At 32.4% G+C, this 24820-nt stretch overlaps 2 protein-coding genes across 2 annotated transcripts; one reads left to right on the forward strand and one right to left on the reverse strand.

Moving 5' to 3' along the window:
- Window positions 1-47: 47 nt before the first annotated feature.
- Window positions 48-24820, reverse strand: galene (potassium two pore domain channel subfamily K member galene). The gene is given in 14 exon segments (XM_029303392.2): window positions 48-948; window positions 950-1161; window positions 1919-2197; window positions 2418-2669; window positions 3562-3711; window positions 4542-4654; window positions 5218-5340; window positions 5645-5746; window positions 5937-6063; window positions 17689-17812; window positions 19544-19663; window positions 21007-21367; window positions 21826-22021; window positions 24630-24820. Coding segments are annotated over 12 exon segments (1848 nt in total). The 5' UTR covers window positions 21205-21367; window positions 21826-22021; window positions 24630-24820; the 3' UTR covers window positions 48-900.
- Window positions 13327-17208, forward strand: LOC114931399 (uncharacterized). The gene is made up of 5 exons (XM_029303404.2): window positions 13327-13516; window positions 14174-14344; window positions 15610-15751; window positions 15830-15919; window positions 16477-17208. Exons 1-5 carry the CDS (start codon window positions 13398-13400, stop codon window positions 16756-16758), a joined length of 804 nt encoding a protein of 267 aa, XP_029159237.2. The 5' UTR covers window positions 13327-13397; the 3' UTR covers window positions 16759-17208.

Below are 24820 nucleotides of genomic sequence, written 5' to 3' on the forward strand. Positions count from 1 at the left end.
TATATAATATATAATATAAATATTATAATAATATATTAATACAGGTAATACTTACACAATTATATTTAATAGCAATATCTCACTGCGAAGGAGAATATAATGAAATTTGAAAGGAAAATATTCAAAATGCAAATATTCGACATTAAAGCTACCACCGTGTAATGTATATGCAAATTTAATTGCATTCCACGATTGTTCTCCTATTCATTTTGTAGAAACTAATTCTCAGATTTGTATATATATTGTATATATATATATATATATATATATATATATATGTATATTATATATATATACATATATATATATATAGTGGTATTTTCCTCGCGACGTTCGCAAGATGTGGTTCTTCCCTGCTATTGTTCCATTGATACAATTATAGTATAATTGTATCTTAATAGTATCAAAATTGGCGACAAAAAACCAGAAATTCCTTATAGCTGTAAGGAATTCAAATTTTCTCACGATACATCCACAGTTTGCGCATCTGTAAAAAAAGAAATGGTTATTGAGATCTTTCGAAAAATCGAACTCGATGCATCGCGAAGCTCCAGCGATAAAATTAACATGTATCGTTTTTCGATGATTTTACGAGATGATGTAAACGTCTAATAAAATATATATTCCCCATATTTTAATTTCAGTCCACAATAACCGTTAATTTTCTCGTCCACGTCGATCCGTTCATCCAATGGTTTCAATCGACAAGTCGGCAAAATTGAATCCAATTTAACTCGCTTGTGATAATTTTTTGCAACAGCTTGTGCAAAAAACAGATTATTCGATCCGTGGGAATCTGCTCGTGTGTCGCGAAGCTGACTTGAATGTCGATCCTGCATGTGAGTCGGGAGAAAGAGAGAGATCCCTCGTCGTACTGGTAAGCTTGGAAAAGCGTGCGAGTCACAGTTTGGGCTCGTTTTCATAGACCTCTTCGTCGTATTCCGCGTCAGTATTCGTCGTAGTCCTCGGCTTCCGCCTCGTCGTCGGTCTCTTTGATGATACCCAGCCTCTTCGCAACGCTCTTCACGTTGTTGATGACCTCCTCCTGCACCAGATTAAAGCTCATCGCGAGCAAGGCAATGCCAAACAGCAGGTAGAGTGAACAAAGGGCAATGCCCTTCTGCGCGTCCAGCTTGTAGGCTGGCACAAAGTCGCCGAAACCTGAAAGGAGAAGATAGGAAATATATTACGCACGTGGGGTCTTCAGACTTGAAGAGATCCTCGAGATTGAGAACATGAGGTCAATAAGTGTAAGAGATATATCTCTTTTTGCACGAAGCATTGCATTATTTCTTTTTAAAGAAATAATTCTCGATAGCAGACGACTAAATAATTATTCGATCGATTTATTTATTGGAATTTTAAAGAAGCATAATTAAAAAAAAGAAGCATAATTATATATAAAAAAAAACAAACAAACAAAAAAGGAAATGGAAAAGAAGAACGAACCGATGGTTTTTCTAAAGAAATAATTCTTGATAGCAGACAACTAAATAATTATCCGACCGATTTATTTATTGGAATTTTAAAGAAGCATAATTAAAAAAAAAAAAGCATAATTATAAAAAAACAAACAAAGGAGGAAATGGAAAAGAAGAACGAACCGATGGTTTTTCTAAAGAAATAATTCTTGATAGCAGACAACTAAATAATTATCCGACCAATTTATTTATTGGAATTTTAAAGAAGCATAATTAAAAGAAAAAAAAGCATAATTATAAAAAAACAAACAAAGGAGGAAATGGAAAAGAAGAACGAACCGATGGTCTTTCTAAAGAAATAATTCTTGATAGCAGACAACTAAATAATTATCCGACCGATTTATTTATTGGAATTTTAAAGAAGCATAATTAAAAAAAAAAGCATAATCATAAAAAAAAAAAACAAACAAAGGAGGAAATGGAAAAGAAGAACGAACCGATGGTGGTTAAGGTGATAAAGCAGAAGTAAGCCGAGTCGAGGAACGGCCAACTTTCCCACTGGCTGAAGAGATAAGCTCCGCCTAAAATGTAGCTGACAACCAGAAAGACGCACAGCCAGATGGGCACAGGTTTGGTCGGCTGTCTCTCGTGGTCATCCGCGACGGTGTAGTACTCGTAGTCAAAATCGATATCGTCAGCATAAACCTGTCGGTGCACGGCGAATCCCATCGGCGACATAATCCTCGGCGACGGTGGTCCCCGTTTCATAGAGCGCGCTGGGGATGATGATTACTCGTTATTATGATCAGCGAGATGAGTATTACGATCCGCGTATTATCATATCGATCGATTTGGCCTAATTGACAGAAGCAATTTGGGAGCTCCGAATGACTTGGGAATATCGGAATGGCTGGAAAATCATCGAGCAATCGCGAATTTGGGTTTATATCACGACTGATTGCGAGTCGACCGGCTCTCATCACCCAAGTCACTCACCGACGGAATAATTGCTCCTGCTGCGTCTATTACTACCCTTGACGGATTGCGATCTTCTCATATGTTCCATCTCCAAATAGACCGAAGGCGGTCGCAACCCCGACGTCAAACTCGCCTCGTGATTATTCGTCGTGGCGCCCTCCACGGAGAGACATCGCCGAGGCAGGGATCTGGGATTGAAGGAAGTTTGCTTTTCGCCGGTATCCGCTTCCTCGGTCGTTCCGTTGCTTCGCGGCCTTTCCGAGTTCTCGACTGTAATAACGGAGGTTTTGTTTCATCTTTTCGGGCAGCTTTAAATGTTTAGAAAGTGTTGAACTTTTTCCCGAAATACAAAAGGCCTTTGTACTCGAAGAAGAAAGTAATATTCAATGTCCAGCAGTTGCTAGAAAGAAAAATTAACAGAAGGGAATTCAATAGTCTGTGCATTAATATTATTTGTTATTCAATTGTATTATTCAATATTGACAAAAGATTTTTATTATTTTTTATACTAAATAATACAGTACCCTATACATAAGTTTGGAAACACCTTACATTTTACAGTTTACAACAATCGTATAGATTTGTTGTATCAATAAATCGTAAAATATTTATTTAAATGACATTTTTATTTTTGACAGATCGCTGCCATGAGATTGTTTAACTGTCAAATGTAAAGTGTTCCCAAATTTGTGAAGAATACTGTATGCAATAAATAACAAATTTCCATTTATAAGACTGTCTTATAAATGTTTTGTTATCACAATTAATAATTTTTTAAATAATATACTGATAAAAAACATCCCATTAAGTTTATATTCTTGCATGTACGAATATCTAATTAAAGAATATTTCTTTAGAGAATTTTTCTCTTAAATTAAGATGATCCTCTTGGCAGATCTGCGTGCAGACTTTTTTGTATAAATAAAACATCAAATAAACGTAAAATATTTAAATAATATTTTTATTTGTAACAGATCGCCGTCATGCAATTCTTTAACTGTAAAATATAAGGTGTTTCCAAACTTATACAGAGTCCTGTAAATAATTCAATAGATAATTAAATATATAATATGCCATAATATTATCAGAAAAATGACGAAGAGTTGTATTTATGCAAAAATAGACTTGTATAAATCGGACAGCAACATTGGTTGATACTCGCCTCTAGTTTGAGGCGGAGGCTGCCATCTCAGCATCTCGTCCTCCAAATCATCCAACGCGTATTTGTTGCACAAAACCGGCGAGCGGTCAGCGTCGTTCGGACTCATTAGCAATTTTCTGTCCAACGATTGCGTCGTCATCCTGGGGCTGGCTGTACGCGATAATGAAAGTATAACAAGCAAATCGGCCGACAGTTTAATTAATCGATAACGAGCGCGAAGCAGCGCGATCGATGCGCATGAATGAATTAATTAATATCGAGCGAATATTTTATACGGATGAGTAAAAAGGAGGGAGAAAATCAACGCGCTGATGGGAGCGTTTTTGTCCCTTGTGTGTGACAATCCTGTACGTGTAACATGCGCGCAACATATCGTTTATCACTTTTTATCATATCAATTACAAGGTAAATTGCCTCTTTAAACATATTGAAAAAAATATGAAAATTTATAAAATATGACTATATATACATATAATTTTAATTTGCATTTTATAAATATATTATCAACATATAATTATAATTATATATATTAATACATATCGCAACATATCGTTTATCACGTTTTATCATATCAATTACAAGGTAAATTGCCTCTTTAAACATATTGAAAAAAATATGAAAATATATAAAATATGATTATATATACATATAATTTTAATCTGCATTTTATAAATATATTATCAACATATAATTATAATTATATATATATTAATAATAATTCATATATTAATTATTCATACAATCTATTAGCACTTCTATACATATTTTGAATATCCCCGACAACAATTATCTATTTGCGAAATGGATTCAGTGGTGACACAATATTGCGCTAATAGTCGACAAACAAAACGAGGTGATATATCTTCCAATAGCGATATCTTCTAACTTTCTATCTGTTAATTTTTTAATTAATTTAGAGCCGGCGTACGATCAATTGAGAACAATAAAATAAAAGTAATTAATATATTTGTTAAGAGTACCTCTTACACTTTTCGGAGTGGCCACCGGAATATCCGAATAACGCGACATAGTCGCGGCTTTAGCTTCCATCGGTTGATTCGGCTCGGATCCTTCGAATCGTCGTTGCATATATCTACAGTTTATTTACAGATTTTTTAATCATTTATTTATATAGTATAATTAGATCGATAACATCGTACGCTATGATTATTATGACCAGAGAAGTTACAAGAAACCGCGCGTTCCATTTATTTATCTATTACGAAACTAGAATCTTTTATGGATCTAGAATTGTAATTATATATATTTCTTTTGTATAGTACTAAAAAGGTATTTATTCTCGTTTATTAATAAACTGAAAAAAAAAAAGAAAAATAAATGTTCTCACAAATACTTTACGCGTGTCTTCTCTCTCAAACTTAAAAGAAAATTCTGTGTTTCTTTAATTAATTATATTATTTCAACTAGTATACAAAACGTAAAATACAAATTAATTGTTTCCTTTATTTAATGAAAAGAGAGAAGAATAGAAATCTGAAAATAAAATTTTCAAGAGATGTTTATATTATCGGTATTCAATTATATTCTTCGGTACATAAAATCGCGCGACTTAATTAAGCGATAAATGAAATAAAGTATCTCGACTGACTTTTCGACTAATAAGCGATTGAATTATAAATCCGAGAATAATCTTACCTGCAATCGGTGTCAGAATACGAAGACTTCGTCATACTCTCGGAAAGCCCCAAGGCCGAGTCAGCTGATCGTTGACTCACTCTGATGGATCGGCGAAACGGGCCTTTGCTCGATCCGTATCGCCTTATAAAATACATATAACATCCATATACAATCACACAATAAATCATTTCAAATTCTTGTAAGATCCGTTTCATGCAATTTTTTTGTTCATTCAAGAATACAAAGATGTGTGTTTAAGGAAATGACGTTTTCGTGTGACGCAATTATAATGCGTCATCGACACGTCAATCTTATCTGACATATCAAAGTAGTATACTTTTATGTAATTTAAAAATTCTATGTACATTCGCGTCCTTTTTCGCAATATTTTCATTGTAATATAAGTCTCATTTTACATTTTTTTACATCACGTGTGAAATATTACCCTGGTTGACGAACGGAGTACGATCTGACAAAGGTGTTACGCCCTCGTCGTTTTTTCGGTGGTTTTGTGCACACGTAGCAACACACTTTCCAATATAGAAACCTAAAAAAAAAAAATACACATCACAAATATAAAAAATAAAAGAAAATGATTTTTCAACAGCGATTGAAACTATTAAACTTTCCACGTGTTTGCGTGATATGACGGATAAAATACAATTTTTGCAAGTTTTTCATTTTCCCGATACGTGACCCGTAGTTAGATGCGATTAAATATTTTTCGTTATTATTACCTAAAACTGGTCGCCATTACATCTCCGATATTCGACAGGCAGAGCAACATGAGAGGAATGCCGAGGATGGCGTAAAAAATAGTCACCACTTTTCCATTCTTCGTTTTTGGCGCGATGTGACCGTATCCTGGAACACAGAAACAAAAAGCATGAAGAGAAGTTTTTTTGCTTTCGTCGAAAAAATAAAAAATTCGAGACAAGAGATTCGCCGGATAAAGAAATGCAATTTCGCATAAAATAATCGATATCGCTTCGCTATTGAATTAAATAATCGAAATTCGATTGCTGTAAATCACTTTGGAGCCTCGAATTGGAAAAAATCGAGGTCGTTGAAATCTTTAGCCGCGCTCGTCTAAACCTTGAAGTCTCTCGGAGACCTCTTCAAGGCCTACGCGGCTTCGTAATTTCGTCTACGAGTCTGGGTCAAGGTCGTCGGGATTCTTCGTTCGATATGTCGTTACATAACATTTCCGCTATTTGACGACATAATTACGTGTCCTCCGTCATATATCACCTTTCTCTCTTTCGCAGCTGTTTCCCGAAACATTATCAGAAGCAATTCACATTCTTTCATCATTAATACAAGAATGGAAAGAAAAACAATTGCATGCATGCGATTCTTCGAATATTTATAATAATATAAAAATGTGAAAAATTCGGATAACATGCAGAAAAAATGAAAAAGAGATTTGTGAAAAATTCGGATAACATGCAGAAAAAACGAAAAAGAGATTACGTGATGTAAAAAATATTTCATATTTTCTATTACATTGAAAAAACGATTTTCTTAGTAAATTATCATAACAAGTTGAGAGAATAATTTCTGATAACAAATCGCTTTTGGGTAATTATTTTAAAGTAAAGAAACTGTTGTTTCACGTTTTCCTCGATCTCTAATTATTCGAACGCTAGTTCAGCTGGCGCGAATCTCGAAACTGTTATTCGCGCGATTGCAGTTAGCCAAATATTTTGTTTTCACAAAAAAAGAGCTTCGAGTTTGCAATGTACTCTTCTCATCCCTCGATATTTTCAATATTCTGAAATTCAATGTACATTCAGAAATGAACATTTAGAATATAACACAAATGTTCCCTCATCGAAGGAGGTTGTCTGTTCCCACGAGAACGAAACCCAGTCAAAGCATCCCCATAACAAGTCCTCTATCGGATTTATCCGAGAGGCGGATTCGAAAAACGCGAGAAGGACGGACCTCCAATTTCATACACAGAAAAAAAGGAATCCTTGATTCAAGTATATTTTTATTCTTGAACGCTATTTGATTGATTTAAGCATAGAATGCTCTTTGCAATCACAAATTTTCATTTGCCTTAATAATAAATAAGTTTGTGTGAAGTATATTTTATCCTTAAGATATATTCTTGTTTTAAAAATCGCATATGGTAAAAACAAACTTAGTCACATTTGAACTAAGAATTATTATGTATATTTGAAAGTACCGCTTATATCCGATGCACACTTGTCACTTGTCCTTGCAATATTTATAAGTAAATTTCAGCTTCAACCAAGAATATTTTGCACTTTGTTTTAAGGATAAATTATCCTTTATCCAAAATTATTTATATTTGGCGTTATTATAAGGATAAAATATACTTGAATCAAAGCATATTTGCATTCTTTCAAGGATACTGGATTCAAGTATATTTTTATTCTTGAACGCTATTTGATTGATTTAAGCATAGAATGCTCTTTGTAATCACAAATTTTCATTTGCCTTAATAATAAATAAGTTTGTGTGAAGTATATTTTATCCTTAAGATATATTCTTGTTTTAAAAATTGCGTATAGTAAAAAACAAACTTAGTCACATTTGAACTAAAAATTATTATGTATATTTGAAAGTACCGCTTATATCCGATGCACACTTGTCACTTGTCCTTGCAATATTTATAAGTAAATTTCAGCTTCAACCAAAAATATTTTGCACTTTGTTTTAAGGATAAATTATCCTTTATCCAAAATGATTTATATTTGGCGCTATTATAAGGATAAAATATACTTGAATCAAGGCATATTTGCTGTCTTTCAAGGATACTTTTTTTTCTGTGTAAGTTTACCCCGAAAAAGAGAGGCCATTTATTACGACAATTTGAAACTCGTCCTTTAGGCGAGAGAGAGAGAGAGATCGATCTTTTTCTACGACTTGGCGTCTTTTCTATATAAGACACGCGATTACGACAAGCATTTTGGATATCCCTTAGACTCGCGCAATTTTCTCTCGCCGCCGGTGTTTATGACAGACGTTTCCACTTCTCTCCCGAAACTCTGGCAGAGAGAAGAAGGATCTCCTCCACACACACACACACATATACGGTATAAATTTCCGGTGCAGCGCAGCATCAATGCATTATGCAACCGTACGTAGTCCAGGATGGGGATGGACTCGTAGGCAAAAAGCCTGTTTCCTCATAGCGAATACATACATGAATTTCCCGAGGATGTCGAAAAGGCATCGCGCGATCCATTCGCGTTGCGAGATCTCGCCTTTATTTTTCAGTTCTCTTTGTTCTACTCTCTCCGCTGAATGGTGTAACGCTTTTATTCCGACGAGAGAGAAGAAGTAGGTCGCGCAGTCGATGGCAGGAAATTATTTGAAAAGGGAGAAAATATAGGGGAGAAAGTCGCGCAATCGCGAACGCCTGTCGAAGAAATGAATTTTCGTCCAAGCGGGTTCGATCGAAGCCGGATCAGCCGAGGGATATTTCGATCACTTCTCGATTCCTTATCGATGAGCGACGTCTCAAATCGCTGCAGCTCATTTTTTTTTTTTTTTTTTTTACGCAATTACAAGCCGGAAGTGACCCCGCGATTGCGAGAAAGTCCATTTTCTGCTGTTTCGAGATAGACGTGTAGATACAGGAAATATGTGTTAGTTTGATTGAATTAAAAGAAAAAGAAAATATTGACGCATTCTAATTTGCGAGAACTGACAACTTGAAAAATCTGAGCCGCGAAGAAACTGTACAGAAATTGAGCTTCAAGGAAGTTACAATAAAACTTTATTCTATAATTAATTTTATGTAGACTTTGCCGTAACAGGATTTTCATTACAGGCTTCATCGTCGAGATATTTAATATCGAAGATTAAAAATTTCCTTCGTTAAGATAAACATTATAAATGATGCGAAGGTGCCGTCATTAAAATTTCACCCGGCTTTGACGCACAATTTTTATTTTTTATACATTTTTTTAATTACATTAAAATATTAAATATAAAAAATTATTTTTCTTCGATAAAAGTAAAGATATCCATATTTACTGTATAATCATTAAAACTTTCCATAAAATAATATAAAAGATGAAATCACAGAACGTTTTGAAAGATATGTAATATACGGATTAAACTCGCGTAAATATAAAAAAATTATTTTTCTTCGATAAAAGTAAAGATATCCATATTTACTGTATAATCATTAAAATTTTCAATAAAATAATATGAAAAAGATTATAGATTTATATTTATAAAAATATCAAGTGAAACAATTATGATGAAGTTCGCTCGCTCAATTTATATTTTTATAGCAGCGAGATTTTTACGTACCTATAAAACAATAGCGGAAATAAAAAGTCAACGAATCGTCACAAAGCGTTCGTCGCCCTCCTTTTGTCGTATTTACTGTGCCGGGAAATTGCTTGAAAAAGGTCACGTGTCAGGAAATTAGTAGAAAAGCGCGACGATGGCAAGTTTCTTCTTTCACCGATTCGCGAAAATTCATTTCGCGGATCTCCGCGACAAGTTTCAAAGTGGCCCAAGATCCGATTTCATCATTTCGCGCCAAAAGGATTACGATGTTTGATTCAATTTTGTTGGCGCTCACTTTAAGAGAGTCTCGAAATAAAACGAGAAAAAAGCGGTGTGGTGGCTGAAAAATTGCTCTTGGCACTTTGACTTTTCTTTCCACTGTCCTTATTATTTAAATAAATTGCAGTGCAATTATTATTTCTTTTTTCTTTTGCCATGTACGGTGATAAAATTTTTGGAAAATTTTTTTAAGTAATTTAGATGTATCAATATTTCTATATTCCTCCTCGTTTGAAAATATATAGAAGATTTTTTATATCTGTTCTTGTTATTATATTTTTGTCTCTTCTTATAATTTTGAAACTGTTTAAATGTTTAATTAATTTTGTGTATAAACTATATTTCTCTCCCTCTTACTTTTATTTATTTGGAGTTTCCAAATAATTCTTTTACCGTGTATTATTACTGATATATTTTTCTCTTATATTTTTCCATATCCTTGTATTTCTTCGTTCTCGAGATTGATTTTAATTCCTTACAAAGCAAATTATTTATAGCAATTTTTGCAATTTACATGTCTGGGAATATCACAATTGGATATCCATGTCGCATGTGCTGCAACATTATAATGATGATCTTCCGACCGAGAGATTTAACGTCTATTCTGATGCGATCGCCCGAAAAGCGGGAGAGAGAGAGGAAAAGATAATTGCTTAATCGAATTGAAAATTTTTCATCAAATTCCTCCACAAAAAATATCATTTCGCGACAATGCGTTTTACATATTCGCGAAACAACCGCTTACGCGAGAATGCATATTTTATTCGCTGGAAAAAAGATTGAAAAAAATCCCGTCGCGCGGTTAAACCTCCCGTTTAATCTCACAATGAAAAGATGCGTCATTGAGAAATAAATTTCAAAGCAAGCGCGCGACAGAAAGATACAAAAAGCGCATTCGTCCGCGACACACGTTTGTTCCGTTCGTTAAAAAATGCAGACGGACGAACATCTGCATTCACTGCGTCACTCTGCTAGACCGGAAAGGAAGTCATGATATTTTCAGGGGAGTTTATCAAAAATTTCTCCGCCGCTCCTCCTCCGTCATCCGTCGAGAACAGGTCTGATCTATTTTATTATAAATCAAACAACGACTGAAATAGAGAGAGAGTCCATCGCGAGAATGTATCGCTCCACTTAAATGTTTTTTTTTTTTAAAGATTTTTCTTAAAGAAAAAAAATGTTTTTTTCTTTAAAAAAATGTTTTTTTCCTAAAGATTTTTCTTAAAGAAAAAAATGATAGATTTTTAATTTCTTAAAGAAATTAAAAAGAAATTTTTAAAGAAATCTTTAAAGAAATTCTTAAAGAAATTTTGGATTTCTGAAATAGAGAGAGAGAGAGAGAGTCCATCGCAAGAATGTATCGCTCCACTTAAATGTTTTTTTTTCTTAAAGATTTTTCTTAAAGAAAAAAAAAATGTTTTTTTTCTTTAAAAAATGTTTTTTTCTTAAAGATTTTTCTTAAAGAAAAAAATGATAGATTTTTAATTTCTTAAAAAAATTAAAAAGAAATTTAAAAAAAAATTCTTAAAGAAATTTTGGATTTCTTATAGAAAAAATGAGAGAATAACGCTATTCTAAGGCAATCGATATCTTCCGGACGCGGTCTCTGCGCACGTGCGTGTGATGACGTATGACGTAGGATCCGCCGCGTGTAGGAAGATTGGCGGGCAAATGTAGCTCACGATGAAGAGGATGTATTTTTCAAGAGTGAAGGCTGCGAAAATCTCCCTAACGGAAAGTAATTTCGACGTCGAGCACGCGGGAATTAACGTTACGCCATGCGTCTTGATTTTGCTCCGAAGAGAGAAGACGGCTTCCTTTTCTTTCTCTCGTCGTCGGAGAACCGGGTTTTATTTCGAAGGACGGGTGTCTCGCTCGAAGGAGCGGAACTCGGCCTTAAAAATACCCGACCGGATCCACCCACGTATATACATATACATATACATAATACGCGCCATATTTACGCATAATAACGTTACGCGCGCGTTGTAAATCGCGACATGTAATCCCGCGAGCGCAATATAAACGAGCAAATGCGCTGTCCAATATTCATTTCGCGTCCCGTAATTATAACAGCGGCAGATTCTCCCGCGCAAAATTCTGGAAATGCACGCGTGGATTCTGGAAATGATCTGAGAGAATTAACGCGCTTTGTCGCCTCGAAATTTCTAGCCATTTCGTCTTTACGAGAGTTCGGGTAATTTGAAATTTTATTTTTTTTTTATTTTATATACATTTCAAATCGTTAAGCATTTTTTAATATCGTATACTTCATATTTTATTTCATACTTAAATTATATTAAAATTAAATATTTAAATTATATGTCGTCTTTTTCACGAGAGTTCGGATAGTTTGACAAAATTTTATTTTTTTTTATTTTATACATATTTCAAATCGTTAAATATTTTTTTAACATCGTATACTTCATATTATTATACGCGTAAATTATATTCGAGTTAAATATTTAAATTATATATTTAAAGTGCGAAATAAAATATTTATGAAACATATTTATGCAAATAAATGCACGTGCTGATGATTCCAATTAGCATTCGAATCGGAAAGCCGTGAGAATTTTGTTTGCTGTTATTACTATTTTAAAAGGAAAGAAGTTAAAAGTTTCTTTGAGTTATCTCATTCTCTTTGAATTAGGATACCGCCGGAGCAATGTTTCTACTGTTGCGTCATATGAATAAAAATCAAGCAAATATGTCCCTTCGGACAAAGGGAATGGAAGTAAAGGTATTTGAAAGAAGAAATGACCTTCTAACGTACACATCTCGTTAAAAAAAAATTACGACTGCTGAGCGTTAAATCGCCGCACTTGAAAATCAAATTAAAATTTGTGTGAAAATTGAATTAAACCGATGTAAGTAAAAAAGCTAAAAATATGTTCAAAAAAATAGGAATAAATAACAAAAAAGTTAATAAGTACATATTTCTTGATAAATTTGCTTAATTAGAAAATCGTGAAAGATTAAAATAAATAAATTGTAAAACAAAAACATAAAACAATTAAAAAAAGGCACATTATATGAATCTCAAATATTAACAATGAAATATTGTCGATATTTATAACGCATTGTAATCAACGTATTTACGTGTATTTCTTTTTTTTTATTCAACATGTTTTATTGTAACTATACGTCTAATTCATTTTATATTGTAATTATATTTATACGGAATAATGTAATTTATATATCTTCTGTTTTATCGTAATTTGTATTCTGTTTCTATTTTTCAAATTTTTATATTTTCTCATTTTAATTATTTTATTTTAGGTTAAATATTTTTCTCCAATATATATCGAATTAAAATGCGCAGAATTATATAATATCAATATAATTTGCACCAAAATTATGGTGTGCGAAAATACGTATATTGCAAACTGGGTTTTTCCGATTCGCGTGAAAACAAAGATGGTATATCGTCGCAGATCGATTGCACAGATGATTATCGTTTAAAAAGACCTCGAAATGTAGCGGTGCGTTCACCTTGCTACGCTGCGATGCATATATAAAGGCGCGGTTTACTTTCACTCTCGTTTAGTCTGCCAGGAATCTTATGGAAGTAACGCGCGCACGTTGAGACGCTTAAACGTATCTTATTAAATTCCTCTCTGATTCTATCAATAATTAAAATGCGGGGGTCTCTTTGGATTCTTCTCGTTGCGATCGCGACGGTGATCGCCGAAAACGACGAATCCTGGACCTGGCGCGACGATAAACAGAAGCTGACAAGCAGATCCGCCGACGCCAGGTGCGCTATGTTTTGACTTGTCAAACAATTAATCACGTGTGTCCACGTACATTTTTTGTTTAATTTATTTTATTGTAATTATTTATATTTATTTCGTAATATAATTTTTTTTTATTTTATTCTTTTTTATTTTATTATAATTACATGTAAATATTTTTTAGTATTGTATACGCAATTTTAATATATTATATATAATTTTCTATAAATTATTATTTATGTAATATATTAATATATATATATATATATATATATATATATATATTATATATAAATAATAATTTATATATTTTATATTAAATAATAATTTATATATATATACATAATACATTCAATTAAGAGAAGAAAGAAAATTGTTATTTTTTTTTTATTTTTTCTTTCTTATTTTGTTTTTTATTTTATTATAATTACATGTAAATATTTTTTAGTATTATGTACACAATTTTAATATATTATATATAATTTTCTATAAATTATTATTTATATAATATATTAATATACATATATATTATATATAAATAATAATTTATATATTTTATATTAAATAATAATTTATATATATATATATATATATATATATATATATATATACATAATACATTCAATTAAGAGAAGAAAGAAAATTGTAGCTGTTAACAGACCTGCGCAAATAACTTTCAGGTATCAAGTGTACGAGCCTCTGGAAGGTTTCGAAAACAATGGCGTTCATTCAGGCTTCCGGCCTCAAAACCCAGGGCCTTACGGTCCTAATGGCGGATCCCTCGTGCCGGGATATCAAGGTAACAATGGTGTTCTCGTGGGTCCCGGTGGACCAACAGGAATAATTGGCAGGTATTTGCTTCCATGATTTCGCCCATCCGCATATTTCGCGTATTATTTTGCGCGATTATTAATTAGCACGATTATAATCGGCTTAGCGAAAATATCGAGACAAGTTTAAAAATCCGCGATACCTCCAACGCGAGAGGGTTCATGTTAAATCGCACTTTTCGCAAACAGATATTCGATAATCTCGGAAAAGTAGGATTTTCCGCATCCGACCTGTATACGGATGTGTCCCTCCTCCAGCTTCCTCTATATTAAATTTTCAATGATCCGATTAAAATATATAGGTGTCGGGCTCGTTTCCACGCATGGCAAAGGGGATCGTGCGCTTAATTTATAGATATCCCGCGCATTTAATTGCGTGCGAAGCGAGCTCCGGCAGTAACGATATTTCACGAGAGACGACTCGTTCCCAAAAAAGGGGGAAACCAGCTCTTTGGCTTGGTTTTTTTTTTCATTAACTGCACCCTGTGTGTGGATAATTTCGCGCGTTTCATCCATCACGAAACTCTTACGAACTGAATAATCCCTCCTCGATCCTAATCGCGAGCTGTACAGGGTGCCTCAGAACTGGCGGAAAAGTTTTAAATTGCAGATTCCTGGTATCATTTGGAGACGATTTTTCCTTAGAGTGGAAATGTTGAGGGAGACCATCATTTTTAGCATGTTCCTAATTTTTTTATCATGTATCTTTAGAACTAGGTTTTATATTAAAATTCTATTAAAGCAAACTCTATACCTAAAATTAATTTCCACAAGGCTAGTTTCCACAAAAAAGCCTTTATCTTCAACTATTTATCATTCAAAAATGATTGGTGTCTCTCATTTTCGCTGAGGAAAAATCGTCTGTACAGGGTGTCTCAGAACTGGCGGAAAAGTTTTGAATGGCAGATTCCTGGTATCATTTGGAGACGATTTTTCCTTAGTGGAAATGTTGAGGGAGACCATCATTTTTAGCGTGTTCCTAATTTTTTTATTATGTATCTTTAGAACTAGGCTTTATATTAAAATTCTATTAAAGCAAACTCTATACCTAAAATTAATTTAGCCACAAGGCTAGTTTCCAAAAAAGCCTTTATCTTCAAAAATGATTGGTGTCTCGACATTTTTGCTGAGGAAAAATCATCTCCGAATGATACCAGGAATCTGCCATTAAACACTTTTCCGCCAGTTCTGACTCACCCTGTACATATTCTCCCGAAAGTGTGTGCTGCGTCGAAACATTATTGTTATTGATTTATCGATGACAGAGAGAATGGCTGATGTTTCAGACCGCCGCGTTATGACCCGCATGGACCCGACGGTATCCTAGATTCGGTGCCACCCTGGATCAGAGGCGATTCTCGTTATCGCGAGTTCGACACCTGCAAGTGCAGATACAGCTTCAATTGTCCGTCACCCGGCTTGAAATTCGTGAGTTCGATCGAACATACTCGAGTGGCTAAAGAGAAACAGTATTAACCAAATCTTGCTCCGGTCTCCTTATTTCAGGGTTACTGCTCCAGGAACAAAAAGTACTGTTGCTTCAACAGCAAAAGATTCCCAGGACTATTGGAAGGACAGAATTATCCATATTATCCCGTAAACTAAAGTCTAATCTATTTCAATATCTTTACATACAACAAATATTTCTCGATATATTTAACACGAGTGTAAGATGGGGTATTTTATGATCTAGGAGATTATTAACATAATATTAAAAAAAAAAAATAGATATATATTGATTAATTAAACAATTCTGAGAAGAATTTAGCAAACTATTGATTTTTTTATAATTTTATTATATAGTTTCAATGAAAAAATGGAGAATATAATATTAAAGCTTCTAAAATCGTAAGCTTTTGTTAAAAACATTTTTCAGAGAGTATATATAAAATATGTATACCGCAACAAAGCTAATTTAGGCTACAAAGTAAAATACCCCATCCTATGCAAATTTCCATTTGAACTATTATTCGAAATCGATCTCTTGGAATAATTTAAAGAAGAAAGAAATATTTGTCGCTCATATAAAAAACGATTTATTCGTTACAATTTCTCACCGTTTTATGGAGGCTTCTCAATTGGGCTCTATTTGCGCGTAATTGGGAATTCTCTCTCTTCTCATAATTGTCCGCTAAGTAATAATTAATTCCCAGGGTACGCCGCATAAGTACGGACCGAGCGGTTTCGCGCCGACGTCGAATTATTACGGCAATCGAAGACCGTACGGAGGTGGCTACCAGCATCCGTCTTCCGGTGACTATTATCCGGGACCCTACGGCGGAGCTTACGGTCACCGTAATGAGTTCGAGCCATACGGCTACGACGGGGAACCCGACGATTATGCGATCTACGGGCGGTCGTTGGGCAAAAATCGGACGCTGGAGGCGAATAACGAGCGGAAGGTGAAGACGAACGAGGAGATCAAGAAGCGGTGATTATTTACGCGCAACAATGTGCGTAACGATAATATTCTCGATCGTTTCGCTCCCGAAATACGGGGGATGCCAAAGATGCGACTGAGAGATACAAAAGGTTTTCCTTCCTCTCTATCTGTCTAATTGGATAATGATGCAAATCGAATATTTCACGTATACGATTTATTTGAATAATTTATTGAGTATAGAAGTATTAATAACGCGTCCGAATTAATTGAATGTTCTTTTGAAAATATTTTAGAATAGGTGCTCTTTGAGTGAGAGCAACAGGATTTATATTTTTGGAGAAATAAATTATTTGAATATATGTATTTTTGTTAACCCTCTTGTCGCGATGAAAGGATGTTATATAAAATGTTCTTTTTTTGGAAATATATTTTAGAATGGGTTCTCCTTATAAGTGAGAGCAATAGGATTTATATTTTTTGAAAAATAAATTACTTTAATATATGCATTTTTATTAACCCTCTTACCCAGTGTTTGCTATTATTTATATAAAATTATATAGATGATCATCTAGATAAAACTTTGCCGTTATCCTATTTTTAAGAGTAGATAATAAAAAAATGTATTGTCTATAAAAATTTATTATCTGCATCTTAGATGAAAAAAAGTATCATCTTAAATTATCTAGAATAACGTTCAGATAATTTCGATTTCGAATCATAAGCAGTATAAGTGATAAAAATTTATAAATAAATAAATAAATACATATATTTTTCCCTTTTATAATTTACATTTTTTAAATAACTTTATTTACCTAAGCAGTCTTAAGAATAATATTATCTGCAAATTATCTAGATAAATCGCCATATAATTTTATCTAGATCTATTTAAAATCAAATCATCTTTATCTTATCAAAAATAAATTTACATATTTTTATCTTACCTTTATCTAGCTAATTGATGGAGAAATGATGCATCACTCACCGATTGTTGTGATTACGATGATGGAATAGAACAGAGCACCGGCGAAGGTCCACTGTATACTGCTTTCTTCCTCGGTGCCGTCCCATCCGTCCTTCATTTTCTGTATGAGACTCTTCTCGAACTCCTACGGTCAAAAACAGCGCGTTATTCGTGAACAAACAATCTTCCGAGGGATCAATCGTATTCGATACGAAACACAGAAAAAAAGGAATCCTTGATTCAAGTATATTTTTATTCTTGAACGCTATTTGATTGATTTAAGCATAGAATGCTCTTTGTAATCACAAATTTTCATTTGCCTTAATAATAAATAAGTTTGTGAAAAGTATATTTTATCCTTAAGATATATTCTTGTTTTAAAAATCGCATATGGTAAAAACAAACTTAGTCACATTTGAACTAAGAATTATTATATATATTTGAAAGTACCGCTTATATCTGATGCTCACTGTCACTTGTCCTTGCAATATTTATAAGTAAATTTCAGCTTTAACCAAGAATATTTTGCACTTTGTTTTAAGGATAAATTATCCTTTATCCAAAATTATTTATATTCGGCGCTATTATAAGGATAAAATATACTCGAATCAAAGCATATTTGCATTCTTTCAAGGATACTGTTTTTTCTGTGATGTTTTGTAGGAAAACTATCGTATATATGTGACATTTACCCCATTTAATATTAAGTGCGCGATCGCACATTTTCATAAAATATATATTATATCAAAAATATTGCACAATTTCGTATTAATATTACTATAGTATATCACAGAAAAAAAGGAATCCTTGATTCAAGTATATTTTTATTCTTGAACGCTATTTGATTGATTTAAGCATAGAATGCTCTTTGTAATCACAAATTTTCATTTGCCTTAATAATAAATAAGTTTGTGTAAAGTATATTTTATCCTTAAGATATATTCTTGTTTTAAAAATCGCATATGGTAAAAACAAACTTACTTGTTAGTCACATTTGAACTAAGAATTATTATATATATTTGAAAGTACCGCTTATATCCGATGCACACTTGTCACTTGTCCTTGCAATATTTATAAGTAAATTTCAGCTTCAACCAAGAATATTTTGCACTTTGTTTTAAGGATAAATTATCCTTTATCCAAAATTATTTATATTTGGCGCTATTATAAGGATAAAATATACTCGAATCAAAGCATATTTGCATTCTTTCAAGGATACTGTTTTTTCTGTGATGTTTTGTAGGAAAACTATCGTGTATATGTGACATTTACCCCATTTAATATTACGTGCGCGATCGCACATTTTCATAAAATATATATTATATCAAAAATATTGCACAATTTCGTATTAATATTACTATAGTATATCACAGAAAAAAAGGAATCCTTGATTCAAGTATATTTTTTATTCTTGAACGCTATTTGATTGATTTAAGCACAGAATGCTCTTTGTAATCACAAATTTTCATTTGCCTTAATAATAAATAAGTTTGTGTGAAGTATATTTTATCCTTAAGATATATTCTTGTTTTAAAAATCGCATATGGTAAAAACAAACTTAGTCACATTTGAACTAAGAATTATTATATATATTTGAAAGCTTATATCTGATGCTCACTGTCACTTGTCCTTGCAATATTTATAAGTAAATTTCAGCTTCAACCAAGAATATTTTGCACTTTGTTTTAAGGATAAATTATCCTTTATCCAAAATTATTTATATTTGGCGCTATTATAAGGATAAAATATACTCGAATCAAAGCATATTTGCATTCTTTCAAGGATACTGTTTTTTCTGTGAAGAAATAGTATTTCAAAATGGAGGGTAAAAATTCATATCCAAATCATTCGACGAAGAGGAAGGAAAAGCTGTTACCTCGAGCTCGTTCAACGCCTGCTCCGTCCAATTCTCGCGAATCAACACATCGAAATCCTTGGTGATTTCCCATAGCTTCTCCGAGACGTTTCCACGTACGTTCCTGATGCTCATCTTCACCTGCGAAAGAGGAAAGGGTGGAGTCGTGAAGAACGGAGGGATGCACTTTATCCCCGACGCGGCGTCGCGCCGACGACGTCAGTCAATAATTCATTGACACGAGCGCGGAATATTCGATGCCGAGGGAGACTATTTGTCTGTAGCACCCTTTTTGCTCTTTCTACCCCCGGTCTCGAATTAATTTCTGTCCCGGCGAACTTGCTCTCGATCCGCGGCGGAATTACGTGACGTGAAATTCATTTATTATATCCCGTCCACTGAATTACTAATCCAGATGGTCGTAAAAACTAGTATAATGCGAATTAACGTGTGTGAGAAAATAAGAAATAATAAGGCAAAAATATATTCCGCGGAGAGATATAGCGCGCAAAACCGCGATGAATAAAATAATTGTAATTATACAATATAAAATATGTAGGTAAAATTTCCCGCAATAATTGCGTTCTGATATATTACGGGTATTAAGAATAAATTTACAAGTAAGAATATTTATTGTCGTTAAAAATTACACGAGATATATTTTTTTTTTAAATATTGCAAATGTGTACTCATCGGGTTTAAAAAAAAATTTATTATATATATAAAAATAAATTCATAACAGTTTTAAAAAGAATAAAAATATTTTACTTTTTTGTTGTTAGAAATAACACGGGACTGTATTTTTCCGCAACAGAAAAATATCTTTAAAAAATTATTGCAGATATTTATAACATGGAATAAAAATAAATTTATGACAAATATTTAATTTGTGTTAACACAACAGAAAAATATTTTTAAAAAATTATCACAGATATACTCAACATTGAGAGATATATAATTGATTTCTTCCCTTTTTGAATTATGAAAAAAAAATCAATTTAATAACCCGAGAAAAATTTTTTTATATATAATTATATATAAATAATTGTATAATTATTACATACATATAATCGTAAAATTATATGTGAAATATATCCATGTTTATACATAATTATATAAATTTATATATAAATTATAAGAGTTCATATATATAATCATATCAAATTATATATAAAACATATATATTATTATATATATAAAGAAATATTTATTTATTATATATATATAAATTTATATAATTATATATATGAAAAAGCACTTGTATCTAATTAAGTATGGACATATTTCATATATAATTTTGCGATTATATGTATAATTTTATATATAATTTCTATATAATTTTATATCGTTATATATAAAAATGTTTTCCCGGGAAATGTAAGTAATCTTTCTCTCTCTCTCTCTCTCTCTCTCTCTCGAAATTAGACGGAATATGTTACTGAAAGGGAATACCACAAATTCGCTAATGGCGTCTCGCAATTTACCTCCTTCTCGTGACCCGCCTCCAGTGCCTCGAAGGCATACGCGCCGATCAGACAATAAGCAACCACCAAGGAGATGAGCGTCACGTGGGAGAAGACGCATCTGCAGAATTTCCACAACAATCGTAGAAATCTGATGCACCGCGACGGTTTCTCCACCTCCATCATCGGATCGAACACCTCCGTTCGCGAGCGCGGCATTTTCTCTCCCTCTACTCGCCCTCTTTAGAATATCGCGAGAAGGGATCCTCTCATTAGATTTCCCATTTACATAGCAAGCGCGTCACCCTCGTCGATTGTAGTTTCGATTGCTCGATAATTAGATTCCCTTTGATCCCGCGTGACGAATTTGTTGACATTAGGTCTGTCGGAGATACACTATTTTTTGTTATTCAATATTTTTTTTTTTTTTCAACGACGTGTATATTTATTTTTGGAGAAAATCGAAATTTTTCGCCAAAATGTAGATATATCATCAATAAACTTGAGCTAGACTGATCTTATGGAAAATAATTCGTGAAGAAAAATATTTATCTAATTTATTACATTAAATCCGAGGAAATAAAAATTTGTGGATTTATCGGAATTTCCGATTCTCTTTCTCTCTATTTCTCTCTTTCTCTGGTAAACAGAATTCTACTTCTGTAAAATATTGAGGAGTCTCTTAAATAATTTTTCCAGCTCTCACTGGAAATTCCTGGATCACGAATGTAATATCAAACAGCCATGCCATAAATAAATAACCGCGCACGTGTTGCAACTGCAATATCGAACGATATATTACAAACAATTAAATGAAAAAATATTACTTTCGTCACGTACCTATATTTTTTAGAATAAATATGCACAATATCGAGGCTTCCACCAGATCAATTCTTTTTTCAACTAACATATTTTATGTATCGAGAGGAATAGAAATTGAATTCGTGCGCCAAAAAAAATCGGCCCTCTCGTGTCCCGCATAATCGCCATTACAACAATTTTACAAATACAACATCGAACGGGTTTGACACTGAGCCTAGAGACACAAGTCATGCGAGTTATTGTAAAACATTGACGATTGAGCTTTTACATTGTATATCGAAAAAACCAAGAATAAAATTTTCACGAAAAACGGTTCATGGAAAATAAATCGCGGAGGAGACAGTATTCCAAAATTATTTTAGACTCTGTATAACAATTAAAATAATAATAAAAAATAATAAAATATTTGTTAAAATAATGATAAAAAATTATTGCTTATTATTCTTTCAATATTATATCATTTTATGTAAATACATTTTATATTATTATGAGAAAAGCACCGATAAACAGTCCATTTATCGGCGTATTTTGTGTGTCGTTAATGAGCAGGGTTGGGCAGATACTTCGAAAGAAAATATTTAAATACAAGATACTGTTTAACATATATTTCAATACTATTGAAATACTTTGGTTTTAAAATATATTTAAATACATTTATAAATACTTTTAAATACAATTATTTTTAAAATTTTTAAAAGATTATCTATTATATTATTCAAAAAATAAAATTTTTTTAATTATAGTAATAGTAGATGATTTTATTGTAATTATACTTTAATTAAGTATAATATAATCTGACGGTAGAATTCTATGAAAATAATATCAAAAGTATAAGTTAATTTTAACACTGAAAGATAAGTTTATTTATTGAAACTTTACACTTTAAAAAATAATGATAATTAAAATAAACATATAATAGCACATATTATTTTATATATATATAATAGCAGATACATTTAAATGAAATAATTAATTACAAAATTCAAAATACACGATTATTCCGTTTTTAAATACTGTTTTTGAATATAAGATATATATTTAAGTACGTATCTCAGATACTTTAAGATACATATTTGCCCAACCCTGTTAATAAGAAATGATCACTAAAAGATAAGTTTATTTATTGAAACTTTAAACTTTAAAAAATAATAATAATTAAAATAAACATATAATAGCACATATTATATTATATATATATATATATATATATATATATAATAGCAGATACATTTAAATGAAATAATTAATTACAAAATTCAAAATACACGATTATTTCGTTTTTAAATACTGTTTTTGAATATAAGATATATATTTAAATACGTATCTGAAATACTTTAAGATACATATTTGCCCAACCCCGTTAATAAGAAATGATCATCGCGTCGCATTTTTGTAAACGAAGTGTGTTTTACACAGGCAGATCGTCCATGTCGACGAGAGCCGATCTTTTGTCACCCCACGAAATCACGAACGACGCCGATCGAGCAATCTGTTCTTGTATTCATTCGAGTCGCTCCGCTTCTCGCAGAGACGAATTCGATTTAATGCGATACGCTTTCCTCGATGTCTATCCATTTCCTTCGGTCGCATCGACGGGCGTGAATCGATCGATATTGAATTTCCCTTTGTGCTCGCGTCCTACACTTCGAATGACGCGCGCGTTATCATTGTTATCGTTAACGCTTGCTCGCTTTATTGACAAATTCATTACACGTGAGTCGCGCGAATTAATCGCCAAATCGGAGGGATGAAATTCATTCGTTCGATCATTATGTAATTTCTTTTTTTAATACGACATAATATTAATAATGACGTGTTTATGTAAAGAAATATTTGCGAAAGTTGTTCGTCTTGAGAAATATATATTAAGGTCTTTTAGATTTAACGAGTAAGTAACTGGAGAATTATAATCTTGTGAATAAACGTGCCAAATCGGAGGGATGAAATTCATTCGTTCGATCATTATGTAATTTTTTTTTTAATACCGCAATATTAATAATGACGTGTTTATGTAAAGAAATATTTGCGAAAGTTGTTCGTCTTGAGAAACATATATTAAGGTTTTTTAGATTTAACGAGTAAGTAACTGGAGAATAATAATCTTATGAATAAACGTGCCAAATCGGAGGGATGAAATTCATTCGTTCGATCATTATGTAATTTCTTTTTTTAATACGACATAATATTAATAATGACGTGTTTATGTAAAGAAATATTTGCGAAAGTTGTTCGTCTTGAGAAATATATATTAAGGTCTTTTAGATTTAACGAGTAACTGGAGAATAATAATCTTGTGAATAAACGTGCTTCTTTGAATTAATAATATTAATATTTCAAGGAGGGATGAAATTCATTTGTTCGATCATTATGTAATTTTTTTTTAATACGACATAATATTAATAATGACGTGTTTATGTAAAGAAATATTTGCGAAAATTGTTCGTCTCGAGAAATATATATTAAGGTCTTTTAGATTTAACGAGTAACTGGAGAATAATGATCTTGTGAATAAACGTGCTTCTTTGAATTAATAATATTAATATTTCAATTCTTCATCTCATTTATTTTATATCTATACGAATTCCCTATTAAATCTTCCATCATTAAAATACATATTTGTCGATCTCCACGATATAATTTCGCTACACATGTCCGTGCAAATACTTTAATTATTTTAATTATTTTAATCATCGAAGCTCGTTACGCTCGCGAAAGAAATATCGATCCTGAAATATAAAAAAAGCGGTGTCTTAATAATAATTATTAAAAAAAAACCAAACGCGCGCACACATACGAACGCGAACTTATTTAAAGTGGCACACGTGTTTGAAGCCAGCTGGATGATTTAATCTCGAGCACAAGTAAGGTCGAGAGAGATTTACTTCTCTCTCGATCGCTTTCTAAACGTCGCACGGATCCTCGGGCGATTCTGAAGGATCCTGAAGGACCTTCAACATCCGCGTATGCGACTTTCCGAAACTTCCGAAACGATACACGCGTGATCCTCGCGTGT

This window comes from Nylanderia fulva, unplaced genomic scaffold, assembly GCF_048542155.1.
Source record: "Nylanderia fulva isolate GAGA-0341 unplaced genomic scaffold, ASM4854215v1 Scaffold1, whole genome shotgun sequence".
Lineage (NCBI taxonomy): Eukaryota > Metazoa > Arthropoda > Insecta > Hymenoptera > Formicidae > Nylanderia > Nylanderia fulva.